At 48.4% G+C, this 23783-nt stretch overlaps 1 protein-coding gene across 2 annotated transcripts; it reads right to left on the bottom strand.

Moving 5' to 3' along the window:
- Positions 1-19207: 19207 nt before the first annotated feature.
- Positions 19208-22579, bottom strand: TMEM100 (transmembrane protein 100). Of its 2 annotated transcripts, none has more exons than XM_015880135.3 (2): positions 22433-22579; positions 19208-20467 (listed from the first exon to the last, which is right to left on the bottom strand). In XM_015880135.3, the coding sequence occupies exons 1-2, from the start codon at positions 22443-22445 to the stop codon at positions 20001-20003; spliced, it is 480 nt and encodes a 159-aa protein (XP_015735621.2). In that variant the 5' UTR covers positions 22446-22579; the 3' UTR covers positions 19208-20000. The 2 variants fall into 2 exon arrangements, with proteins under 2 accessions (XP_015735621.2, XP_015735624.2); XM_015880138.3 differs by having other exon boundaries at positions 22437-22578.
- Between the last annotated feature and the right edge of the window lie 1204 nt (positions 22580-23783).

Below are 23783 nucleotides of genomic sequence, written 5' to 3'. Positions count from 1 at the left end.
TGCCAAACAGCAGCAACTAATATATATTTTTCTCCCCTCTGCAGGACGTGAAATCCAAATTCTGGTCGCATCTTGTACAATTCAAAAGCTGAGCACGGCTGGATTTCCCACACACCCTCAGGAGCACACACCCGTGTAATTCATGGTGCATCCCAGAGATGCTGGGGGAGGACAACAACCATCTGTTTTTCCTGACAGGAGAATGAAGGAGCTGGGAGCTGAGCCGGCTCAGTGCAGGGCTGTGATTTATAGCTGCTAATACAACAAATCCTCTCCAACTGCCCTGGCGCTGCTCAAGAACCAGCACCCAGCCAACAGAGCCAGCTGAGTTCAGGAGAGTTGAATGAGGATCAATTAGACCAGGAAAGCAATGGCACCTCACTGCTCCCAGCCCCACCGAGCAGCAGAAAAGTCTGAGATCCAACCCCTTCCACAATGACAGGGACCTGTGGGCATCCACCAGCCCCAAACATCTCCACCAGAGCCCCCTTCCCTTCCCAGCCCCCCTTAGCTGTGATTAAAGCACTGTGGACTTCCCTCTTCTCCTTCTTTCAATTACAGGTAACAAAGAAGATTCTCTAGAAGCATTAAGGTTTCATTTTTGGTTTCTTTTCCAATGTTTCTTCTCCATGTCCCACAGGAAAGCAGTTTAGTACAAAACCATGATTTGCCATTTACACCCAAAGGGAGCACTTTCATGTTCCTGTTACTAATGAAATATATAGCAGCCACTTGAAATAAATGAACAGCATTATCACTTTCATATGAAAGCCTAAGAATCCTGGAGGTTAATGAATGAGCTGAAAAGCTCGATTTCTCTTCATGAAGTGATGGAACCACATGCACACAACCAGCCCTGTCACCTCAGCTTGTCCCTGCCCTGTCATTGCTTTGAGATGAGGAAAAAAACCCTGAGAACCTAAACAAAAGCTTCAGCAAACATTACATAGGCACAGAAAACATCTCAGTGTCACCAAAACTGCACTATTCAGTGAGAAAAGCTGTTTGAGAACCATTTGTCCTGTGTCTGCTGAGAGCTGATGGGAACAGACTGGGTGCTGCTGCCCCATCAGGGCCCTTCAAGCTGGGGACACCCATGTCTGCAGCACCCATCCCTGCTGGCACCAAGCAGCTGCAGTTATGCCCTGGGGAACGGAACCAGAGCACAGCACTAAATCCCAGGGAGAATGCAGTCCCATGCCCTGAGGATGAGCCCTGCTTTGGCATTATTAATTCTTTGAGTGCCCAGCCCCGTGGGGCAGACAGGCACAGGGCAATCTCAGACAGGATATCCTCCAGGGATAAGCCTCCATACAGCCTACAAACAATAGAGCAGGGCAGGCTGGGTCCCACATCTGTGCCTTGGAAGGCTGCAGGGTTCACATGACATTTAGCATCTCTCCATGAACGATCCTCATACCATAGAGAAACCCATGCTGCGTTTTACAGAAAGGCTTTGAGGGTCCAGGTTGGTCACAAACCAGCAAATGTGCGAGTGGTTGGTCACAACCTCCCTGCTTTGGTCACATTACATTGAGTAAATTCAATTGCTGCGCCCTGCTCCACTCCCGGTGATGTCAGTGCAATTTTAGGAACTCCTCCGTTGCCTTCACAGCATAACCTCATTCAGCAGAAAGCAGGGCTTGGTGTGCCTTCCTGGATCCACATGGTGTAATATGGAACAGACCCACACTTCCCTACTCATTAGTGAGGGAACACTGCAGTGAAGGCAGCGTGCTGCATACAGCCATGGCTGTTAGGAGAACTCTCAGCATAGAGCAGATCTGAAATCCCCACATCCATACAAGTAACGTGAGCATGTTCTCCTCAGCCCCTGCCCAGTCCCCCATTGCTGCGTGCTGCTGACCACAGCCATCCCAATCTGCGGTTTCTTTGCTGTGTGCTTTTCTTTCATTCCTCATCCCTGAGCCACTGCTGGATTTGCAAATGCTTAAGAATTCCAAGAAGAGATGCATTGATGTCTGTGAGCAAGGGGAAAGCCCTTTTCCTGCCAAGGAGGCACATAATTGTCAATACCCCATTGTTGTGCTTGAGCTCACCACCCCTTAAAGCCATTAATGGAGAAATCAGGGGTTTTTCTTTGGCATTTCTGTGGGTGGAGTTTATTCCCATCCTTATCTGAGCAGCGGATCTTTCCCACCACTAACCTGGTGCCAGGGTGTCCCACAGCCCAGCCGCCCAGCAGAACAAACAAACCCAATGGAGGGAGGATATTTACAATTGCTGACCAAACTCTCAGTTTCCTCAGCGAGCTCCTCCAGACAATATGCTCCAGGCACTGGCCTCCAATTGTACTGTCAGAAATTGATGCGGGCCCAAGAATGAGAAAATATTGTGTTTAGATGTGTGATAGGCAAGCAAAACAAGCCCGTGACGTTACTGCAGGGCTTCTCCCCAGCTCTGTGTGTTTGTTTGTTCCCGTAGGGCCGAGCAGGGCACACCCTGCCCTCAGTGCTGCAGCACAGCTCTGCTTTCCCCCCAGACTGCTCACAGATGCTGTGATCTTACAGATGCTGTGATGCAGGTGAGCTCCTCCTGCCCAGCCTTTAGCTTTGCCCTGCAGAAACACTCAGGTTTGTGGCTGCACATACCCAACAATGGAGGCAAACACCACACAGATCAATGGTTCAATCTTTGGACCAATTCTTTTCCTATTACGCCAAGAGCAAATCCTGAGTGACAGCACTGGAGGTAGAGTGTTCCAGATTCACACCACTTTAATGAGAACCAGAATCTGGCTCTAGATCTTAGAGATAACGCTCTCTGTACTCATTGCCAATATATTAATGCCTTCCAGCATTATGCCTTCCCCCAAAGCCTGTGAGCCCTCCCTTGCAGGTTATCCAACAATTAAGGCCCAAAGACATACAAAGCAGAGCAGCTGCACAGCCTTCACTTTTAGCACAGAGTTTCTTATCACTACATTCATTTGACTGAGAACATCCATTTGTTATTGAGGGGATTAGGAACACTCAACAGGAACAGCTCTGCTAGCAGCAGGACTTCAGTCAGAAAAGTAATTAGGGGGATTTCTCCAGATTTATACCACACTACCACCAAATTCCAGGCCAGAGAAGGAACATTAATTAATCAATGAGAACAGGATTCCAATTGGCTGCTCTGTTATCCCCTCGTATTCACATATTCCACTTTTCTCCCCTTGCTCCATTAATTGACTGCAGACCACCCAGGGTAAGAAGGATGTACAACAGAAATAGAGCGTATATTTATGTTGGCTCCTCTTGTTGTAACCTCCTTCAGGGTATGACCCAGCTTTAATAACTCAGATGTACCCTATCACTTTCTGGCTTATTTCCTTGTGGGTTTATAACATAAACTGAAAAGCACTGTATATTCTTTTGGTACATTTTAGGGGGAGGAGAGGAAATGGGGAAGGAGAGATTCATTACAATCGTTTTGAGGCTCATCGCTCAAGGGCTCCTCCAAATACTTCTTAGCACAGATCATCTCCTGACACCATCTCCCCATGGCCAGGAACAGCAGCTTTAGAGAACCACCAGGCACTGTGAGCGCTCCAGCTCCATGCTCTGAGAATCACACACTTCTCCAGGGTGAGTAACTCATCACTTTGATCATTACAGAAGATCATACAATGAGACAGGAGTTGAAGTAAAATCAGGTTATAAGGTGGGAGGAAATCCAATTGTAAAGGCATACAAAGATACATTCAAACAGATCAGCTTTCCTAATAGATTGCACATCCAGTTTCCTGCAGCAGAGGCTGTTTAAATCAAATTATAACTGCTTATTCACAGTTTCCATACTCAAAATACTATTGAAGTGTGAGGTAACACTGTTACAATCATACTGCTTGAGTAGGTTCCAAATTTAATAGCAATTTCCAATTTGTTATGAGGGTTAAGGAGGAAGGAAACCTTCTGACAGGAGATACTGAGGAGCTGAGAAGCAGGTGGGTTATTGGGGTTGAAGCCCAGAACCTTGGACTTTAGGTCAAGGCCCCCCAACAGCAGCTGCTCAGTGGGTTCCTATAGACCTCCATCCCACCCCATTAGCTCCTGTAGCACTGAACCAGGCAGTAAGATGGGAACTGGCAAGTGTATGAAGGTAGCTTGGGGCTAACATGGAGGCTGATCCCAGCTAAAAAGACAAGAATAGTCAGTCAAAGAGGAAAATGCAGCTGTGGGCAGGCTGAAGGGTGATGCATGGGCACCATTGTGCCTCTAGGATACAATGGATCCTAAGGAGACAAACACCTTGAGGGAGGAGAACAAAATAATTGGCCTTGTGAGCTTCAGCTTACTTTCATCTGTTCTTGTGCCAACATTGTCCTGTTTAAATAGCTCTTCTTCCTCCCTGGTGCTTACCCCTCTGATGTATTTATTATCCTCATGATATAGTTAAATGAAGATTGCTTGTATTCAGAAAGCTTTCGTATCTTCCCACTGCTTATTTACCAAGAGAAGCTCCAAGTGTTTGTTTTGAGCCACACAACCAGAAATAAGAGGCCAACATGATGCTCACCACACCTGGCGGCTCTCCCAGTCAACACAGCACAGCAACAACTGCTATTCACCATTAACTGAAACAGCCCGCAGTCAGCAACAGGTGCTACTCATTCACAGTCAACATCTTTGCAATGTGGATATTGTAGCATAACACAATGTAGCACAAGACAGCAGAGCAGCAAGATCCCAGACCTCAGCAAGTAACAATCTGCACAGACACAACAGCAGCAGGCACAGAAATAAGACAAAGAAACTGCTTACCTTCGAAAGGCCTGCAATATCCTCAGGTGCACAGGGATGTCCAAGAAAGATAGTTCTACCTCTGCTGCCAACCCTTAAATGAGGGCTGGGAAGGGGTGGATCCTTGTTCCCCACCTTCTGGTCACTCAGCTTCATTGCATACACCTGAGCTCTCCTGTGCTGGCCCTGCCTTCCACCAGGTGCACATAAATCACACAGATTTATGATTAAAACTCAGCCTCCTTGTAGTGGAAATGCTATCATGAGGTCATTCAAACCCCAACATTTGTTAAAGCATGGGCAGTAGACATCAGCACTTCCTCGACAACAAAGAAAGAAGTCCATAGAGATGTAAGTGACTGTTAATGAGGTTTGGATAGAGATATGGATTCTTAAACATTCAAACTTCAGCCACCACTGGAGATAAGGCATGAAATCAGCATCCTCACACACATGGGCCTTTCTGAGTGCTGCGGGCATTAGGTGCTTGCAGTGCTCGAGCTCCAGCACACCCCACGGTACTGCAAGAGAGCAGAAATGCAACATGCAATCCTTGCAAGAATTAGGTTTACTGGTAGGCCAATAAGAGCCACACCACACAGATGCGAGCACTGATTTTGACCACCACAAGACATGAGGATGTTGGTTCCTGAGAGGTTTTGCTCAGGCTGCGACTGGAAGGGAATCAGCTTGGCACGATCACACTTGGTGTCTTTCTTCTGCAGCGATCCTATTGTTCCAAAACATAATAGGGCAGAGCTTTCTATGGTCCCAGTGGGACTGTATCAAAACTGACATCAGCAATGAAAAGCATGCCATGTAATGCTGCCTCCTGCTCTTTGCACCACAGCTTCAGCCAAGAAACAGCAAGTTATTCACAGTGACTTGCAGTGAAATGGAAGGCCTTTCAGTCAGGCTCTGCACAGCTGCCTCAAACGGTTTCATTCTTATTCAGGTCAGCACTTTTGACTCCAGGCTCACAGAGTTCCCAGGTCAGCTCAGCCTGCAGCAGCTCTGAGCTCTGTTCTCTGTGCTGTTGCTATCAGGTGATAGTGTGGTTATTTAAGGCATTGGTAATTCGGATTCCTTCAATCCATATCCAGTAAAAGAGCAATGTAAGCAAGCAGTCAGATGCATTTTTCTCCAAATTCTGAACACTTGTCCTCATCCTCACCTCTATAGGTCTGTACACTACATTAGAGCTGATTTGAAAATGGAGTTCATGCCCTCATCCCAACACTAAAACTGATGTAGGGCTGAGGTGAGCCCTGATTGCTCCACTCTCCGCTCCCCAGGTTTAGAAGCTGCAAACCCCCAGATAAAGGCATAGGAGAATTGTAGGTCCTGGGGACGTGTCAGCACCTGTTGGTAAATGCAGAGAATCCAAAATTAGCCAGGAGAAGTGGAAGAATCATTTGTCAGCTCCTGGTCTCCTCAGCCATCTTTGAAAAATGTCACAGATACACTGACACTTCTGCTGGCGATTTAAATAGCAGCCCCCAGCCAGGGTCGGCTGCAGGGCCAGGGGCAACGCACCTCCCATCCCGGCTCCTCCTGGATCGGGTGACTCAACAACACGCCTGAGAAACTCCCTTCAGCCACAGCCTCCAGTAGCAACCCCACAACAAACACTTGGATGTGGCTCACGGGCATCCTGCAGGGTCTGGGACGTGACCCGGCTGCACTCAGCAGGGCCGTGGGGTGCAATGCTCCGGGGCTCACTGCTCCCAGCCACACTGAGGTGGAAACCCCCATTTTGCCATTATGTCCTCTGCCCACCCAGTAAATCTTTCAGGGTTTCGGTGTTGGCTATTTGCAAGTCAGATAGCGATAGCAAAACACTCTCTGTGCTTTTTCAACGGGCTTCTTGAAGGAGGGGAGGAGAAGAACACGTCCCATAGACCTGAGCATGGTGCCCTACCCTGGGCAGGGTGTGCCGCTCTCTCTGGACCACAGCAGTTTTTGCTAAGCCCTTCTGGAGCACCTTGATGCACAGGTGCATCCTCAAAACACCCAGTTCCTTCACAAGAAGCCGTACCTTCCATCAGCAAAACACACTCAGAGGAGTTTCTGCTCCAGCCAACACCACTACTCTGCCTTTTCCACATGAAAACAGAGCTCCTAGGAGAGACTTGGGAAATCATTTCCCCTCCACCTCTCCTATCAAGCACAGGGCTGGAGCTGTGATTGCAACGCTCCCAGCCCTACCCCAGGAGAATTACAGATTGCATCTTGGAGGTAGAGCTGAGCGTATGACCGCACTGCAGCCCAGCTCTGGGAGGACACTCCTACACAAACACTGCTCTCATCTGGACCCAGAGAAGCCGCAGAGCTTCCTCTGACCTCACTGAGCCCCACACTGGGACCCCATGCAGCTGCAGCAGGCACCTTCAGCTCCAGGGCTCACATGGAGCTCCTGCAGCCTGGCAGTGCTGTGCTGGGGTCAGCAGGGCTGCACCTGAACACAGGGACCACTCATTGCTGGGCTCTGCAGTAACAGACACTCTGTTATCAGAGCTCTCACTGCACACCGAGTATTTCTTCACATCTGTCAGGAGGAGCTGAGCAGCATCCAGGGATCTCTCAGCAGCACTGAGAAAAAGCTGAGCTGTGGATGACGGAGAATTTTCAATCTGACAATGAGACCATTACACAAATGGCTCCAGAGCCAACAAAAATCGATGATGAGGTTTTCATACCTCTTCCAAATGAGATTTTGCTCCGGCCATGCAAGTATTTCTTCCACTCACCAGCTGCAGTGAGAGTACCTGTGTTGAATGAGAAACAAATACTTGCAATAGAAAGCCAGATGCAGGAATAAACATCAGCAGCTTCTAGAGCATAACCAATAGGCCATGTACTTCATAAAGAGAAAAGCTTATCACATATAGGCACCTTTTGTTTTGTATGTCTTTCTATTCCAGAGCTCCACTGAGCCATCCCTCCTGCTCTGACCTTGCAGTTCCCAACTCAAGTTAATAAAGTTAGAATTTTACTCCATGGAAGTTTTTAATGCTTTAAAGAAAGATGGTGTGTTTATAGCTAAAGTTCCCTCTCAATTTGGAATCTAAGACTTCAAGCACTTAACTATGTGAATAGCCCTTGCTCTGGGAAGGGAGGCCTTCAGGACCTGTAAGCTGCAAGCCAAGGTCCCCAGTCTGCCAGAGCCCATGTCCTCACTGCTGTGGGTCCCAGCTGGTGCCACCAGCCCCATCTTAGGGAGCCAACCCCACTGCTCAGAGCATTGTTCTCACACACCCACCAGAGCCCAGGGGCTGTGTGTACATTCAGATGGAACCACAACCCTTCCCCATCGCTATCTAGCACGCAGTGTTTATCAGGGCCTACAGACCACTTCCTTTTAAAAGCCCTTATTGAAATTTGCACAATAAACAATTTACCCAATTTGTTGTAGGAAGCCCTCAGCCCTTTTCCTCTCAAAGGGAAAACAAAACAGATGTATTTATTATATAGAAGTAGCCTGGGAGGCAAGCAAGGATGTGAGCATGGATGCTCGGATGGAGGGACGTACTGCTCTGTGAGGAGCATGCATGGGAGGCAACAGGAGAGAAAAGGAGACTCCTGAACAGAGGTTCATCTTCAACATTCCTACTGAAAAGGGGGTGAGAGGAGCAAGCTGGTGGGGCACATTCACAGTTGGGTTTTAGAAAGCCACGCAACTGAGAGAGGGACTGAGGCACGATGGTTTCAGGTGCAAGGGATCCGCAGTGCACGGCCAAGGGAAGAGTGGATATTAGCAAGCACAGAAATAAAGGGCACAGAGGGAAAAAGCAGCCATCACCCAAGAAGAATACTGTAACAGAAAGATAGAGCCAGTCTTTCTGCAGACAGCAACTCATGGCAATGCCTCCAACATGAAAAATGCAGCAACAGTTTGGTAAGAGATGACATTAATGATACACTCAACATCAACAATTTCTTGTTCAGTTGCTCCACATACTCAAGTGAACTTCACACTTGCAGATCTTGCACGAAATGCAGCCACAGCTGGAGGTGAAGGAGTTAAGCAGCCCATAGCAGACACACTGCAGACAGAAGGGGAGAAGCCAGGGACAGACACAGTGGCAACAGGCATCCATCAAACACAAACTCATTAGTGCTTTCAGAAAGAGCTTTCTGAGAGAGGGCAGAGGATGGATTTTTGCTGGAGTGTTTGGGGTCGGAAGCATCACAGCTGGAGCTGGGAGAGTTCAGTCTTGCAAAATGCTGTTTGTATTATCTCAAGGCAATGAATACTTGCTGGGCAAGCCAAATACAATTAATTCATGGTGGGAGTTGGCAAGTATAACTCCATCCCCAGATTTCCACCCTTCCCCTCCATCCTGACACACACGTTCTGCCTCCAAAAAATATACACTCATCCGGAAAGAAAGTAAGGAGGAGTAAAGTAAGGAGGAGTGCTGTGTGCTGGGCTGCAGCACCGCCTCCAACATTTGCACTTTCCCAGGGCCGGTCATTTGTTCTCTTTGACTGCGGTCAGCTTCTATCTGGGAAGGGGTAGCAATTAAATTCACCGTTAATCAGTTTTAAAGCATCTTTGTAGAGTGGAGATCTTACGTATGGGGAAGTGTTAGAAGCGAGCAGAACTCTGTGATTGAGTACCTGAAGGTCATAGGAGTCCTCTGCACAGAGGACAATCTTCTTCCCCCCCAGTCCTTCTTGATAGCACAAACTAAAAACAAAGCCAGCTGTTCTGTCTGGAGCGCCATCAGTCTAAGCCTTCGCCTTGCTCAATAGCCCTTTCATTATGAGCTTCCTGCTGGGAACACTCAGGAGCCAAAGCGTGCTACTGGGCTCACAACAAGCTGCCTGCAGGGATGGACACACAGCAACCTTCAAACCTCCACAGCCCCATGGAATCGTTATCATTTCTGCAGCTGATGGAGTAAATCAGACGGCATTGCTTTAAAAAAGTTAAAAAACAAAACAAAAAACCACCAAGAAACAAGCTATGCCTCTAACTTTGTGCTTCAGAGAAGGTGTTCATCAATCTCTCACTCAGGGGTGGGTGATGTGGCACAACTTGGTGCATGTATGGCAAGCAGTGCTGTTCCGTGCTGTCTGCTCATCTCCAGAGCCCCAGCAGCATTTGTGGCATACAGAGCCCACACAGAGCCATGCAGGCTGTGATCAGAAGGATGTGTGCTGAAGCCCACAGCACCAGCAGGCCAGGAACACGGAGCTCTGCTCCTTTCAGGCATCTCAAGCTCAGTTTTCACTTCTGCTGAACCGCAATTAAGTCAGTGACCTCCAGTAAACTTCAGAGCAGTCCACGCAAGCCGTGTTTATACAGACTTGTCAGCAACTTCAGAAACGGTACTTAATTGGGCTGACTACACCCCAGTGAGAACACAGGGCTCATTCTTTTCTCTTCCAACACTCCCAACCCAATGCACTGCAGGAACCTGAGAGCCCCGCCAGCCCTCCCCAGCACTGAGGGTCACAGCCCCACTGCAGCCCCAGAGCTCTCACTGCCCCTCACTGCTGTGCCCAGCAGGGCACTGGGAGCTGTTGGCAGCAGCACCCAATGGCTCAGCACATCCAGACCTCCAAGGCAGCCGGGCACTGTGCTCTCCACCACCCATCCATCTTTCAGAGCGCGGCTGACAGCCTCTTTTTAACACAAGGGTCTCAACAAAACAACCCTGCTGCTCTCATGCTGCAAGAGCAGAGGGAGAGTTTTTTCTTCTGCAGTGAAACACAAACCCAAGAGCTGTTTCAAATGATAGAAAACATAAATGTTATGATTTCAGAATTTAGTATTCAAGTGGAAGAGGATATTGCCTTCTACCTCAGTAAGATTCCATGTGCAGCTACAAAAACACGCTGGGAAGGTCCAGCTGATGCCAAGCCCTAATGACTTTCAGCAGCTCTGCAGCACAGAGCTCATTCAGGGCAATATCTTTTTTTCCACATGGCTAACAGTGCAGAACAGCATCACTAAAAACCACCACAAAAACAATCCGATGTCTCCCAAGTTCAGCAGCCCATGATGACATTCCTGCCCTGAGACCATGGCTGTGATGGCCTTGTGCGGCTCCCTCAGATGGAAGTCAGAGCTCTCACAGCAGCTGTGTTTTTTGGAAGTGACTTCATGTATTTGGACGTTGCCTACCACATGGAATCTAACATCTTCAGCAGCATATAAAGCTCTTCCTTTCATCCCATGCCACGTTTCCTCCATGTAATAAAGGTGGTAGATGACTGTTTAACTCTACGATGACTTTTTGCTGTTTTCCCTTCAAACACAGCAACTGTGCCTCTGTAAGTGCCCTTTCAGGTTTCTTAAGCTTCCAACTCAATTGAAGCAGAATTTTTATATAGGACTGGAAGGACTTTTTCCCTCCCACTTGCCCCTCATCTGCACAGAGCACCAAACACAGCCATGGAGCACAGGGCACCATGTGGGTGCGAGCTGCCCTTGCTGTCCATCCCAAGGGCTGTGAGAGCTGCCCTCAAACACAGGGGCTGCAGCTCTCCAGATCTCCATTGAATGCATTTGCTTCTCAGTTTCCATTATACAAAAACACAGCTCCAGACCAATGGAAATCCATCCAAATTATGAAGATCTGCACACAACAAGTGTGATTTAGACAAAAAAAACACCTAGCTTTAAATCCCAGACAGCAGAAAACATCTTTTAAGGAGCTCAGCAAGGTAACATATGAACACCCAACTGAGGTGACTTTAAGATATATTTTCTTCTTCCTCCTGACTCTGCAGCCTGATGGAGGTTCCCATTACAACACAGAGAGCAGCTCTGCTCTGCACTCCTGATGTCCCATGCTGCCCACATCCACAGCAAATTAGACTGTGCAGCCCCAGAAATAGCCATTGCTTAAGAGATCACATTAAAAACACACTGCTACCCTTCCCATATCTACAGAGAGTTTATAATATTCACAACAGAAATTACTAGAGGCATGACTGAAGCCATAAGGAAACATTCTGAACAAGATTGTCTCTATTTACATAGAAGGGTGTGTCAGATCTGCAGAGATTTGCTCTTACTTTTTCCATTTCTTTATTATGGTTCAACAAGCTGCAGAAAAGCCCAAGCAAAGCAACTTTTTGTGATGTCCAAATTACCTCTGTGAGTCAGCAGGTCCAGTCAGCAGGAACGGGGCTGCTATGGCTTCACACCTCTGTCTGCAGTGGCCAGTGTCAATAACAGGATCAGCAGTCTTGGCCAAGCAGCTACATATGGGTGCTCATAAGGCAGAACACAGGGAGTGTTCTGGGGATGGACAGATGGAGGCTTCAGCCCTTCCATGAATCCAACCTCACTGTGCCTTTGAGAGATACCCAAACTGTCCTGTTTTTTTGGGTAGTACTCTGCTGTCAATATTTCAGGGAAAAGCAATTACCAGAGGCAAATCGTAAGGTCAATTGATGATGTTCTTGGAATGTTCCTCAATAAAGAGCTTAAAGCAATTGAGTTGTGTTACTTTTGTTTTGGAAAGAGAGACATGAAACGTTATTCTGGAGGTCCAAGATGAACAAGAGATCCGTTCCCTCCCTTTGTTGTAAAAAACCACATCTTGCAAAATCTTTTTCAATGGCTTATTTCTGGTCCAGCAATTTCAAAATGCACGTGGCTGCCCTCCAAACCTTCCTTGAAAGACACAGAATATTCCTGTGTTGTGCTTTGACGTAGAAAAAATGTTCTCATTGTATGCAAATTCTTCCCCTGGTCTATGGGAAAAATGCATGGTGGTAACGTATCACAGCAGTAGTGGCTGCGGGTTGCACAGCCCTCATTGCAGAGCTGCACTGTGCACTTTGGGCTCATCTCATCTTTCTGACAGGCCACTTGAGCATGGAGCATCAGCATCCTGGTTTAGCATTAAGGACATCTGGCTTGTTTGCTGAGTTTGCAACGAGAGCAGAAAATCACCCAAAGTGCATCTTCCCAGCAGCTTCCACCTGAACAAAACACAGTCAGAGTTTTCCTGAGAAAGCGCATAGAAAAGGGAACAGGGGGACCTTATATTGCCTTCCATTGCAACTCTCTGGATGCATTTGAGTAATAGTGGCTTTGGAGAGGCTGCTTTCTCATCTCCTTGTGGTACTACCAAGAATCTCTGGCACCTGAACAAACAACAGGAGGGCTGAGGAGCAGTGAGATGGTTTTGTGATACGGCAAATAATAGACTTTGAGTGACCAAAGCTCTGCTCAATGCTGTTCTGCTGGCAATTGTGGCAGAGGAAGTTTGTTTAGGACCCAGGCCCAAGGTTCCCTGTAAACAGGGTGGAAGTTGACTTTCCTGTTGGTGAGAGAAAGACTGACAGCTCAACGCGGCCCTTTGTGCAGCCACGACAGCCGGGATCACTTGGCAGTGTGGTTAGGTTGTAATTAGATTGTGGCTCCACTGCCTTTTTGGATTGCTAAATTGATGGCTCCAAACCAAATTACTTTCCCTACGTGAAAAAAAAAACACCGCACTCTGAAACTTGGATTCCATCTGCTGGATTGGTTTAACGCATTCAAGTGCAGTTTCCCTTGGAGCAAAGGAACCTTCCTTCCTTGTGTGCTGCGGGTGGAACCTGCAGTAAGGAGGGGAGGATCCCCAGGTGGGGGTGGGTTGGATGCTGGGCAGATGTACCAGAGTCCCCAGGAGGAAGATCCCTATTTATTCCTTGTACATCAAACCAGGGGATGGAAACATGCAGTATTAAGAAAGAGTGTAAAAAGTAGAGACTTTCCGACCTCCATCAGAGCTGAGCACAGCAGCTGAGTTCTGCTCTCACCAAAGCCTCCCTTCTAAAAGCACCCGTCTGTTTGTTTCTTGTCTCAGGCAGAAGGTGTGCTCACAGATCACACAGAAGAGGCTGCTTTGGAGATATGCCCATTGATAACTGCTATTAAACAACACAGTGCTTCAGGAGAGCTTCTCCCTCCATGAGGAGCCCTGATGTGCCCCTGCAGTGCAGCCAGCTCTGCTCAGCCCAGCTCCCATCACTCACCCCATCATCCAGTGGGATACTGGGAGCAATGCTCAGGGCTTTGACCCAAAACTTCCCAGGGCAGTTGTCAGATGGCCGTGAGGTCTGGCCACGGTATAACTCACATGTTGAGGAACACAATTTCATGCTATGGGTGTTGCTGTACTGCAAGCTTTTAGTTTTGACTTCACGGTACTTAGTGCCTTTCACGCCAAAAATTGCATCAATAGCATCTTTTATGTTCAGCTGAACTGCTGCACCAGCCCAGGGGAAAACTTTGTTTCAAGGTGGATTTAATTTTTGCTGGAAAAAGCAATAATCAGAGCAGTTCAGTTTCAGCACTGCTCCTTCTGCCCACAATGTGCCAGGGCTGCAGAGCTCGCTGCCCCCCTCTCCTCTCCTAAGGGCTCTGCTGGTAGCCAGGATGCTCCCCCCTCCCCTCCATGGCACCATTTCGGTGTCTCATCCACTGCCAAACACTGCTCTCGATGGTGTCAGCAGGGCTGGCTGCCCAAGCTCATGACGTCCAGGGCGCGATGCAGGGGAGGGCTGAGCAGCTTCGCCCCTTTCAATTGGCGGATCTGTGCAAACAACTGCAAGCACTCTGCAGAGCTGATGCCAGTCACATTCACAGAGTTCCAGTGTCGAACAAAGGCTTCACTCTGGGGACAGAGCATTGTCCAGCAAAGGAGACGACAGAGACGTCAAATCTATATGCCAGATGTCTGTGTTGTAACTTGTCCTGAGACTCCTTTCTCTTTGTGCTGTTGGCCCCACCGCCCGCAGTGTGCATTTCCCAGCTGGAAAGGCCTAACACTGGGAAAAAGAAAATTGCCCAAAGGGAAGAAGTACAAAAGCTTTGCTTCTGCTACAGGAAACCGAACCTGCCAACAATCTGCTGCGCTGAGCTGAGTACGCTGGCAGAGCCGGCACATGGAGAGGTATCAGCAGGGTGTGCAGGGACAGGCAGAGAGAGCAAGGATCCCCCAAATCAGGTTGTTTTCTCTCAAAACATCAGGGAAAGCTGCACAGAGAAACAAAGCTTTGGGAGTTGTAGCTCTCTGCTGCCTGGAGCCTCATTGCAGGAGGAGTTCGTCCTTCGTCCTGTTGCCTTCCCAAAATGGGAGCACAAATGTCAGACTCAGGAGCTTATCTGTGCTTACATTTAGGTGCACAGCCTTCACCTGAATGCACAATGTTCCAGCAAGGTGTGTTTTGTGCCATTTTCCTCCTATTGGTTTTCTAAAAAACAGCACAGTTGAAAACCAAATCTCTTATTATGGCCACAACTTCCATTAAAAACCAATGAGCCGTGAGACTGTTACCCTTCTATAAAATGTTTCCATCATTTCCCATTGTGGGATGCCTCTGTTTGGGGATCTGGGGCCATTTGTGGCTCCAGCCTTTGGAAATGGTTCAGCTCGGGAAATTTAAGAAATCAACATGAAAACCTCAGAGTGTGGCAAAGTGGTGTTGGGGGCAGCGAGGGCTGCCTGCCAGTCCTGGGACACCAGTGGGATGAAGTCTCACTTCTGCGTTTTTCTCACTTTGGGATCCTTCATCCCTCTCACCAGAGTAGTTTTCATGTACACAACGTGTGCAAACAACTAGAAAACAGATAAAGCTCCAGTAGATGGCGCTCAGAAATACCCAAAATTCGTGTCCCGGTGTGGATCTGCCAGGAGGACCCGGGGCAGCCCGACAGCCAGCAGAGCCCGGCCATGCCATGGGGACACACAGCCCCACACGGCCTGGATTCCCCCACCCCGTGCACTGCCGTCAGTGGGACCTACTGGGCACCGTCCTGGAGTAAAGCTAAGAGAAAGGACGCAGAAAGGTGATGGATGAAGAGATCTCTGGGTCTGTTGGTGCTGTTATACGTAATCCCTCGTTGTGCAAGAGCTGCGATGTAAGCAGTAACCCAACTGCCCTGCTGATCTCTGCACAGCAATGACGTTGTTCAAACCTTTGGGCAAAAAGGGAGCAGGGTGACAGCATGGTTCACTTCTAGCCTGAATTTCACTTCATTTCAGCTGTACCCGTTTTGTTTCCAGGTCAGGAGACAATTGATCCAGTCATTGGGTTTTCCTATGGAAGTGTTTTAATTATAGGGAAGTGGCTATGGGTGAAAAGCCCTGTGAAAAGCAGAGGTCATCCCCCAAAGAACCGTCAGTGAGTGGGCAAAGAACGGCACTTCCCTTGTCTCTGTCTGCATAGAAAGAGGAACAGAGCAGGAGTGGCGCACAGACGGTCATACACAACGCTCAGCTCATTTTCCCTCGACGGAGTAATTCCCCGGAGAAGCAGCAACAGCCGCTCAGTGAATCTCTCGTGCTCTCTGGGGGGATCTCAGCTCATTCACAACGACGAGCAGCGCCGGCCCTTCCCGTGCAGCTCGGCCGCCTGGATGTTATTGCAGCGGCTGTGCACCCACCCAAGCGTTTCTGCGGGCCCAGGAGCCGCGCGGCTGTGACGCCGTGTGAGCTCGGAGCTTATTCATGTTCAGGAATGGGAGGGTCAGGGCCATCGGCACACACCAGCATCCTGCTGCCTATTATTTCCTGCCCACACTGGCGTCGCACCAAGCCCTAACATGACAGGTGGATGGAGTTCACAAGGAAATAATGTCATGGGCCAGTTTTCCAGGAAAGCTGTTAACTCTATTCACAAAGTCGGGCCCTCAGATTGAAGGGGAATCGGGCTGAGGAGAGATGGTGGAGGGCTGCTCCGCTCCTATTTGCTTCAATAGATTATTCACTGACACCTCTCATTGCGGTCCTGAAGTTTTCACCTCACTATAGAGCCCACTGCTTTGAAACCAGGCTGTGGCTGAATGCTGAGAGCAGACAGTGGGAAGAAGGGTGAGGTGACACCCAGGGCTGATGTTAACGTGGAGACTTCAGGCATGAAGGATATACCAGCAAGAAGAGCTGTGTGGTTTGTAGCAGACTGTGCCTTTCAGCAAGGTGCTCCCCACAGCACTGTATGCACCATCCTACATTTGCTGTCATGAATTCTCCTCCTTCTTTCCTCTTTTCCTTTCTGTTTTTGAAGTTTAACACTATTTTCTCTCCATTTAGAGAGCACAGAAAAGTTGGGAAGATAAAATGATGAATCCAAACAAAGTGTTTTCCAAAAATACTGTGTTTGTCACGAATGCAAACCTTTGGATGCACAGTTGAAACAATAGGACTCCAACTGCTGCTGCGGGAGGAAGGATCAGGTCCTCCACCAACCTGAATGACAGCCAGCAATTAAGTCAGTTCTGCAGTTGGAGACCATTGTTCTCCATGTATTTTAGCCTGCAACATTTAATCTGCTGCGGAGTTTTACCAGGATCTCCATTGCATTTCACATCATTCTTTGTTCAACAAGGCATTTTACCTAGGAAGGCCCGTTATAACTGACAGAGACACAACCCCTGCAGTCTGATGGCATCCAAGTGACAGACAGATGCACAGAATGGTGGCTGGCAGCGCTGCTGTGCTCCTCTTTTGGAGCCCATTGTAAGAGATGTGGTTGATGCTTTATCCCCTGGAGAATGTCAAGAAGAAATCAGGTGAAACTGACAGCTGTGTGGCCACGTCTGGGCTCAGGGGCTCAGGCTCCAGAGAAGCAAAGCTGAGGCAGGAACATGGGGCAAACACCGAGCCTTGTTACACCGAACCAGTTCTTATGGTAAAACGGTCCCAGGCTGTGAGCAGCGCTGTGTACAATAGCAATACAGGGTGTAGTTACAGACACAATTTCCTGTGCTTAAGTTTGGAAATTATTTTTTAAGATCCCTGTAACATTTGCCCAGCGCACCGCCACAATTCCCCTATTAGATAATTTTCTATCCTTGTGAGGGCAGTTTTTCTTACGCAATGCTGCCAGAGCTTTCAGGAAGGGAGCGACAAGCAATTGTGGCCATAAACTTTGCATCAGCTCCCACCCAACCTCTCCCAGAACCAAAATACCATTTGTCGCACTCAAAGCCTTTTCACACCAGAAGGGAATGTGTTTCGGAGCCGGAAAGTCATTGTGATCTCTGCAGGGCTGCGTCCTCCCGGCTGACTTCTGCCTTTTGGGTTCCCACCAGTCACCATTGGCCATCAAGAGAAGATGTCACTACTTCAAACTGTCCATGCTCCCTTTCTTTTGACCTGTACCTTGCACCACTACTTCCCTTCTACATGCTGCACATGGGCAAGCTCACAGCATTGCAGCAATGGAGAAGGGAAGGGCTGCTGAAGGGGACTGCTCTGCTCCATCCCAGCCTGGGGGCTGAGCATGCACCGGGGGTCACTGCGTCCCTGTAGACCTGGCAGCTCACTGCTCTGCAGACTACAGCATTCCCAGGGAGGAAAAGAAATGGGGAGGGGGAAGGAGAAGTCAGAAACTATTGTGTTCCCAGGGGAAAAAATAAACGGCCCCATTTAGCTTATCCAGCTTTGCTAATGTCAATCACTTGTCTCATTTTAAACAGGAAAGACACCGGTTTAGTCCACCTGTTCCATTATTTATCACGCTGTGCATTTCCTATGAATTGTCACTCATGCAAAACCTGTACATCGTAAGGAGACACCCTAATATTTTTAATGACCTTAAGCAAAGTGATTGACATCAGACACCGGTGTCAGATGTTCTGGTGACGCAACATGTTCTCCCAGCAGCAGGAGAGCTTCCTGCCGCGATTAAGATAGAGCTCTGGAAGTGCTAAAATGTGTTGTCAGCTTTCCTCTGATGCAAGTGATTTTATTATAGCGTCTGGTAACCACGGAGTATGGCAACGCAAATACTGACTCCAAACATCCCCTCCTGTACGTATAGCTTGCTCTATTTAAAACACAAAGTGCACTTTGCAAACGCGGGGTTAAGTTATGGATGTAACAAGCTCAAACCATGCGGGGCAGAGGACAAGGTGCCACCTCACCCAGCCAGCTTGGGTGGTTGCAGCAGAAGTGTAGGGCTCAGGGATGGCCTGTAGGAGGCAACGGAATGGATGCAGAGCTGCTCAACAGCTGAGGTGGCAGAAACTGCTCCCAGCCCTTCTGAGCTGGGGTAACAATGAGAAAGAGGAGTCCATGCAGCCTCTCCGCCGCCTGGCACCCCATTTGTACCATGGTTCAGGTCAGCGCTGCTCGTCTAACCCAAGGGCTTCCTGGGTCACTTCTCAAGAAAAGTTGGAAGACCTCTGGAACACAACATTTACAGAACGAAACAACCTGTGCATATGGGGGGCAGCTGAGAGCTGCACTTTCTTATAGACGTCTGACCCCACAGCCCGCCCAGCACACAGCACAGGATGGCATTTCTTCCACCACTGACTGCTGAGGGCTGGAGTGATGTGAGCTGTGCTGGTCCCATTCTGCAGAACAGACCGTGCAGCTCCTCAGCAACTGTAAGCTCAGTTACTGCCAAAGGTGCTGCTCCACAAACACCAGTAAGGGTCGTGAAGCACTCAAAGCAGAAGACACAAACTATCTTGTAATAATACGAAAATCTTAATATCTAGCAGCACTGAATATTATTTTAATGAAATTTACTTTTTAATTTTATAGCAAAATAACCAAAAGTGCTAAATCTGACCACTTTAATTTACAAAAAAAAAAAAAAAAAAAGATTTTTGTGTTTTAAGCGATAACCATACCTCGTTACTCAGGTTAGACAATATAATGACACATTTCTATCTATTTGTATTCATTAAGGGGACAAAATTAATATTAGTTGGTTTAAAAAGGCTGGGGGGAGGAGGGGAAGTACCACGGATATTGGGGGAGAAGAGTTACATAAAAGATACGAATCAGCTTATTGAGCAATCTGCAGTTTGCTTGGTTGCTATTGCTTTTGTTTTTTGCTTTTTGTTGAGTATCAGTGTCAGCTGCAGAATCTGGCCATAACCCACTGCAAATGCTACGAGTTATCCCTTGGTCAAATGTCACAGTGCGGATTTGAGGAGACCTCCGGCATTTCCAGTCAGTTCAAATTATGGTCTTCAGTCTCATAGTCCCCTTTCCAACACGAGCAGCACTTCGGAGAAAGCACTTCTGGCAACTGCAGTTATGGAAACAGTTTTCTGTGCAGGAAAATTGGTTTTTTCCTCCGTCTTGGAAAGGATCACTATTACATCTGCGGTGAGAAAAATAATAAGAGCATTTGCAGACTTGTTAAGAGCCTTTGTTAATCCATTCCGTTTCCGTGTCAGCTCATTCCCAAAGTTAAATTAAAAGCTGCAGTCTGTCCTGTGGAAAACAGGAGGGCTGGCGGTGAGGCGCTGATGCTGCCCACGCCTGGCAGCTGCCTTCAGCCAAACAGGGTTCGCTGGTTTGCCACAAGCGCCGTCTGGCTCTCGCGCCTCTTTGCTTTCTTATTTTGCTGCCTGATCTTCCAGCACACGGCACTGGAGGCCAGCAGGAGGAGTCCTGATGACAAGAGGACCAATCCGAACACGGAGATGATTGATCCATGGGAATTGAAGCTGTACGCCACAGCAGTGACCACGATGCCGGCGATGAGGATAACCACTCCAAAGGGAACAGTGCAACGGTAACAGGAGAGCTCTGCCCCGCCCGTGGCAGCAGTCAGTTGGCATTCGCTGACCAGGGGGATGGTGGTTATCACACAGTCATTGTTATTACTCTTCTCTGTGGTTGCGGGGTCAGTGTGCTTTGGGGTGCCCAGGATCTCTTTGATAGGTTCGGTTGTCATCTTGATTCCCTGCAGACCGTCCGTTCTCAGGCTAGAGCAGGCACTGCTCAACATGCGTTGCACTGCAGAGAGAAGAGCCTGAGTTCAACAACAACATGGCAAATAGGGACACAGAGACACCAGTCTGGGGCAGCAGACAAGCGGGGACCCTGAACCCACAGGGATAAACACACAAACTCATTTGTCACAGATTGAAGTGGGTCTGAATCAGCTCTCACATCATTTTAACACAGCGCTGTACAGAAGGGAGTGATAGACCCAGAGCAACACCTCCTGCAAAGAGCTGTGGGATGACCTGACTGTAAGCTATGCACTGCAGTCAGGAGTTCTGGATACAATGCACTGCCATAGACTCACAGTGTGCTAAAGTTGTGTAAAGTAACCAGGGATGCAGACGGCACCACTTCTTGTCAGCACTTGCTCCCTCCTCCACCAAAGGGCTTAACCATCCCAACAGAAAGGTTTCAAGCTTCCCATGCAATGATTCTTTTCTTAAATTAAATGATATCCAAATTACTTTCTTATTGATTTGTTGATGTCAGTATCAAGGACAGCAGGAACTACTCCCTTGAGCACAGATATTGATGCCTGTATGAAAGTTTGCTTGCCCAGGGACTCATAACCATTGATCTGAGTTTTCCAAAGAGCTGAAGGAGATGGAACATGGGAGAGCTCAGCCCTGGGGCACTGCACAGTGCTGCCTGACAACAGCACAGCATGCAGCCCAGGGAGCAAGGAAGAGTGCTGGCAGTGCTGTAACACTTTTATCACTTTATCACCTTCACATCTGTGGCTAGGAAGTTAATTGCCAGACGCTTGTGTTCTCCTTTTCCTTTCCCACCACTCCCACCCTTGTTGCTAAGATATATCCCTCCATAGTGGAGAGCCCTTGGTTTGGATCCCTGTACCTCGTGTGAGTGACCGTGTGTTTTGTGAGAAAGGATTTCACTATTTTTAACACACCCACACCCAGGCTGTGCCCAGAACTCACTAGAGAGTTTGTCATTGAGTTTCCTTGAACCAGAGAAAGTTCAGATCTGGTTGGACAAAGCTTTTATTCTACAGCACTAAGGCAGAGTGCTCCGCTGGACATTCTGCTGCACACAGCTGCAATGGGGCTCAGCCCCACGAGATGCCCTGCAGCTCCCAGCCAGGCAGTGCTCCCTTCCCCAGGCACCACTGGAGCCCTTTGGTGTTTCCAGGGCTATCAGGGGATCCGAGCAGCACCCAACAAAGCAAATACATCAAGCTGGCATTGTATGTGTCCAAGGTCCTCCAGGGCACTGGTCTTTGTTCTCTGAAGCACAACATACGACTCCAGCACCCCTTGTACCCATGGGGAGAGAGCACCCAAGCCATGGATTTGTGCTAGAATGCCACTGATGTCCTCAGATGGATCTAGGCCCAAGTTCTGCATTCTCTGTGATAACTTACACAACAGACTTACCCTGGTGCCATTACACTGCTGCACTTCTTGTCCACAGAGGATTACAGAAGTTCAGCACAGTGACACAAGGCAGACCCCCAAACACTAAGCAAGAATCAAATTGTTCAACAGCTTAATCCTAAATCTGACGGGGACCTCCTTGTAGCATCCCTGTCTGTTTGCTTCAGACACATCCTTAGTGAGCTCTGTCTTTTTCTACATCTTGTACAGGGATTTATGAGTCAAATAAACAACAGGACCCATCAGAAGTAAGAGTGGAGGTATTCATCCCAGAAAACAGCATAAGATCCTCATTGCCAGCAGCGTCAATTCTGACTTACGCCAACAGGTGACTTGGTTCAGGTTTCAGGGTAAGAGATTTCGGCAAAGATCCCCAGCAGCACAGCATCCCCTGGCTGGCCATGCCAGAATACTTGCTTAAGGAGCTATTTTGACTTCCAGTAAGAATGCACTGATGTGGCAATCTGTGGCTAACACTGGATGAGGGGGAGAGGAATCTTTGACCCTGGAGCACACACTGTCTGCTAATAGGTACAAACTGAGATGTGAGCAAAGGCACAAAGCACAGCAGCATACACACCTACCAGGGCCATGAGAAATCCATCACTGCACACTTGGCGAGCGGAGAGTGACTGCTTGGGATGTCCTCAGTGCTTGATGTCCCAGACGCAGGCAGAGCCAGGCAGTGGGAAGAAGGTGTCAGGCTTTGAGGCGTCAGACGTCGCTGTGTGATGAACCAGAGAGGACAAAGTTCTGGCATGGAGGTTTCCTACAAGAAAAGTGGTTGGATATTTATCAGCTTCTATGAACTCAACTCCCAAACAGAAAAGTTCACAGTGTGTGCAGTGTTTGTAGCCATGGGGAGCGGGGGGTGTTTTCCCCCCACCTCTTTCCTTGTGCCCACTGCTGTGCAACACTCAGTGTGCTGATGCGATGGGAGCTGCAGCCCAGGCAAGCTGCCTGAACAGTGCTATGGGCAGGAAAGGGGAATGCAGACAAGTTACTGCAGCTAACATCTCTAACTCTATTTCTATTGCTGCCATCACCTGTGTGAATCAAAGAACCCAATCACAGCCCAGAATATCTGGGCATTTGTCCCTTTGGTGCCTCCCATCGCTATGAGCAAAGCCCTCCATCTCCTCTCCTGGTGCCTCATGGTTCCTGGCCATGACATCTCCTGCCAGAGCTGCCTGTTAAATCTATCCTGTTATACACGTAACTAATAAAATCCCCCAAACTCCTCTTGAATAAGCACAATAAAATGCAAACCAAGCCCAAGAACACAGTGTGATAAATGTAACTTCCTTGTATTTAATATCCTTCATTTCCATTATCTGACCATTCAGAACAGGGCAGGGGCTACAGCAATGCCGTGCAACAACTGCAGAAAGCAGTGATGGAAACAGCTCGCAGTTGCAGAAGCTGCAGTGAATCCACCAAGCAATGGAGCAAAACTCAAAGCAGCAGAGAGTTCTGTTGCTAATCTTAGTCAGCATTCCCTTCCTACATGTGAGTGGTCATTTCAACACCAAGGGTCATCTCAGCACTCAAGTAGGAGCTCCTTTGTGGGGGTGAGAACAAATTCATGAGACCATATGGTGATTTTCTTTTCTTTGCTTTTTCTCTTTTTAATTCCCACAGGCCGTGGTAGCATTTCACAAACATGGGCATTTATGGTCACAGATGGCTTCTGTTCTTCTCCAGATGCTACTAAGGAATAAATCTCCAGCACCCCATGCTGATACCTGTGTGACTGCACGGCGCTGCCGTTCTGCAGCCACTGCAACTCCTTCCCTTTCTGCCTTTGACTCCAAACCTATGGGACACATTCAAAAGTTCACATCTTCTGGCACAGACCTGACACCCCGCACCCAGCATATTTCAGACCCATTTTGTGCTTAAAGTTCCAGTCAGCCACGATGCCCGCAGGT

The sequence above is a fragment of the Coturnix japonica genome, chromosome 23, assembly GCF_054131305.1.
Source record: "Coturnix japonica strain WE chromosome 23, WE-NBRP24, whole genome shotgun sequence".
NCBI classification, from domain to species: domain Eukaryota; kingdom Metazoa; phylum Chordata; class Aves; order Galliformes; family Phasianidae; genus Coturnix; species Coturnix japonica.
Note: the sequence above shows the minus strand (reverse complement) of the source record. Positions and strands in the feature narration are given on the sequence as shown.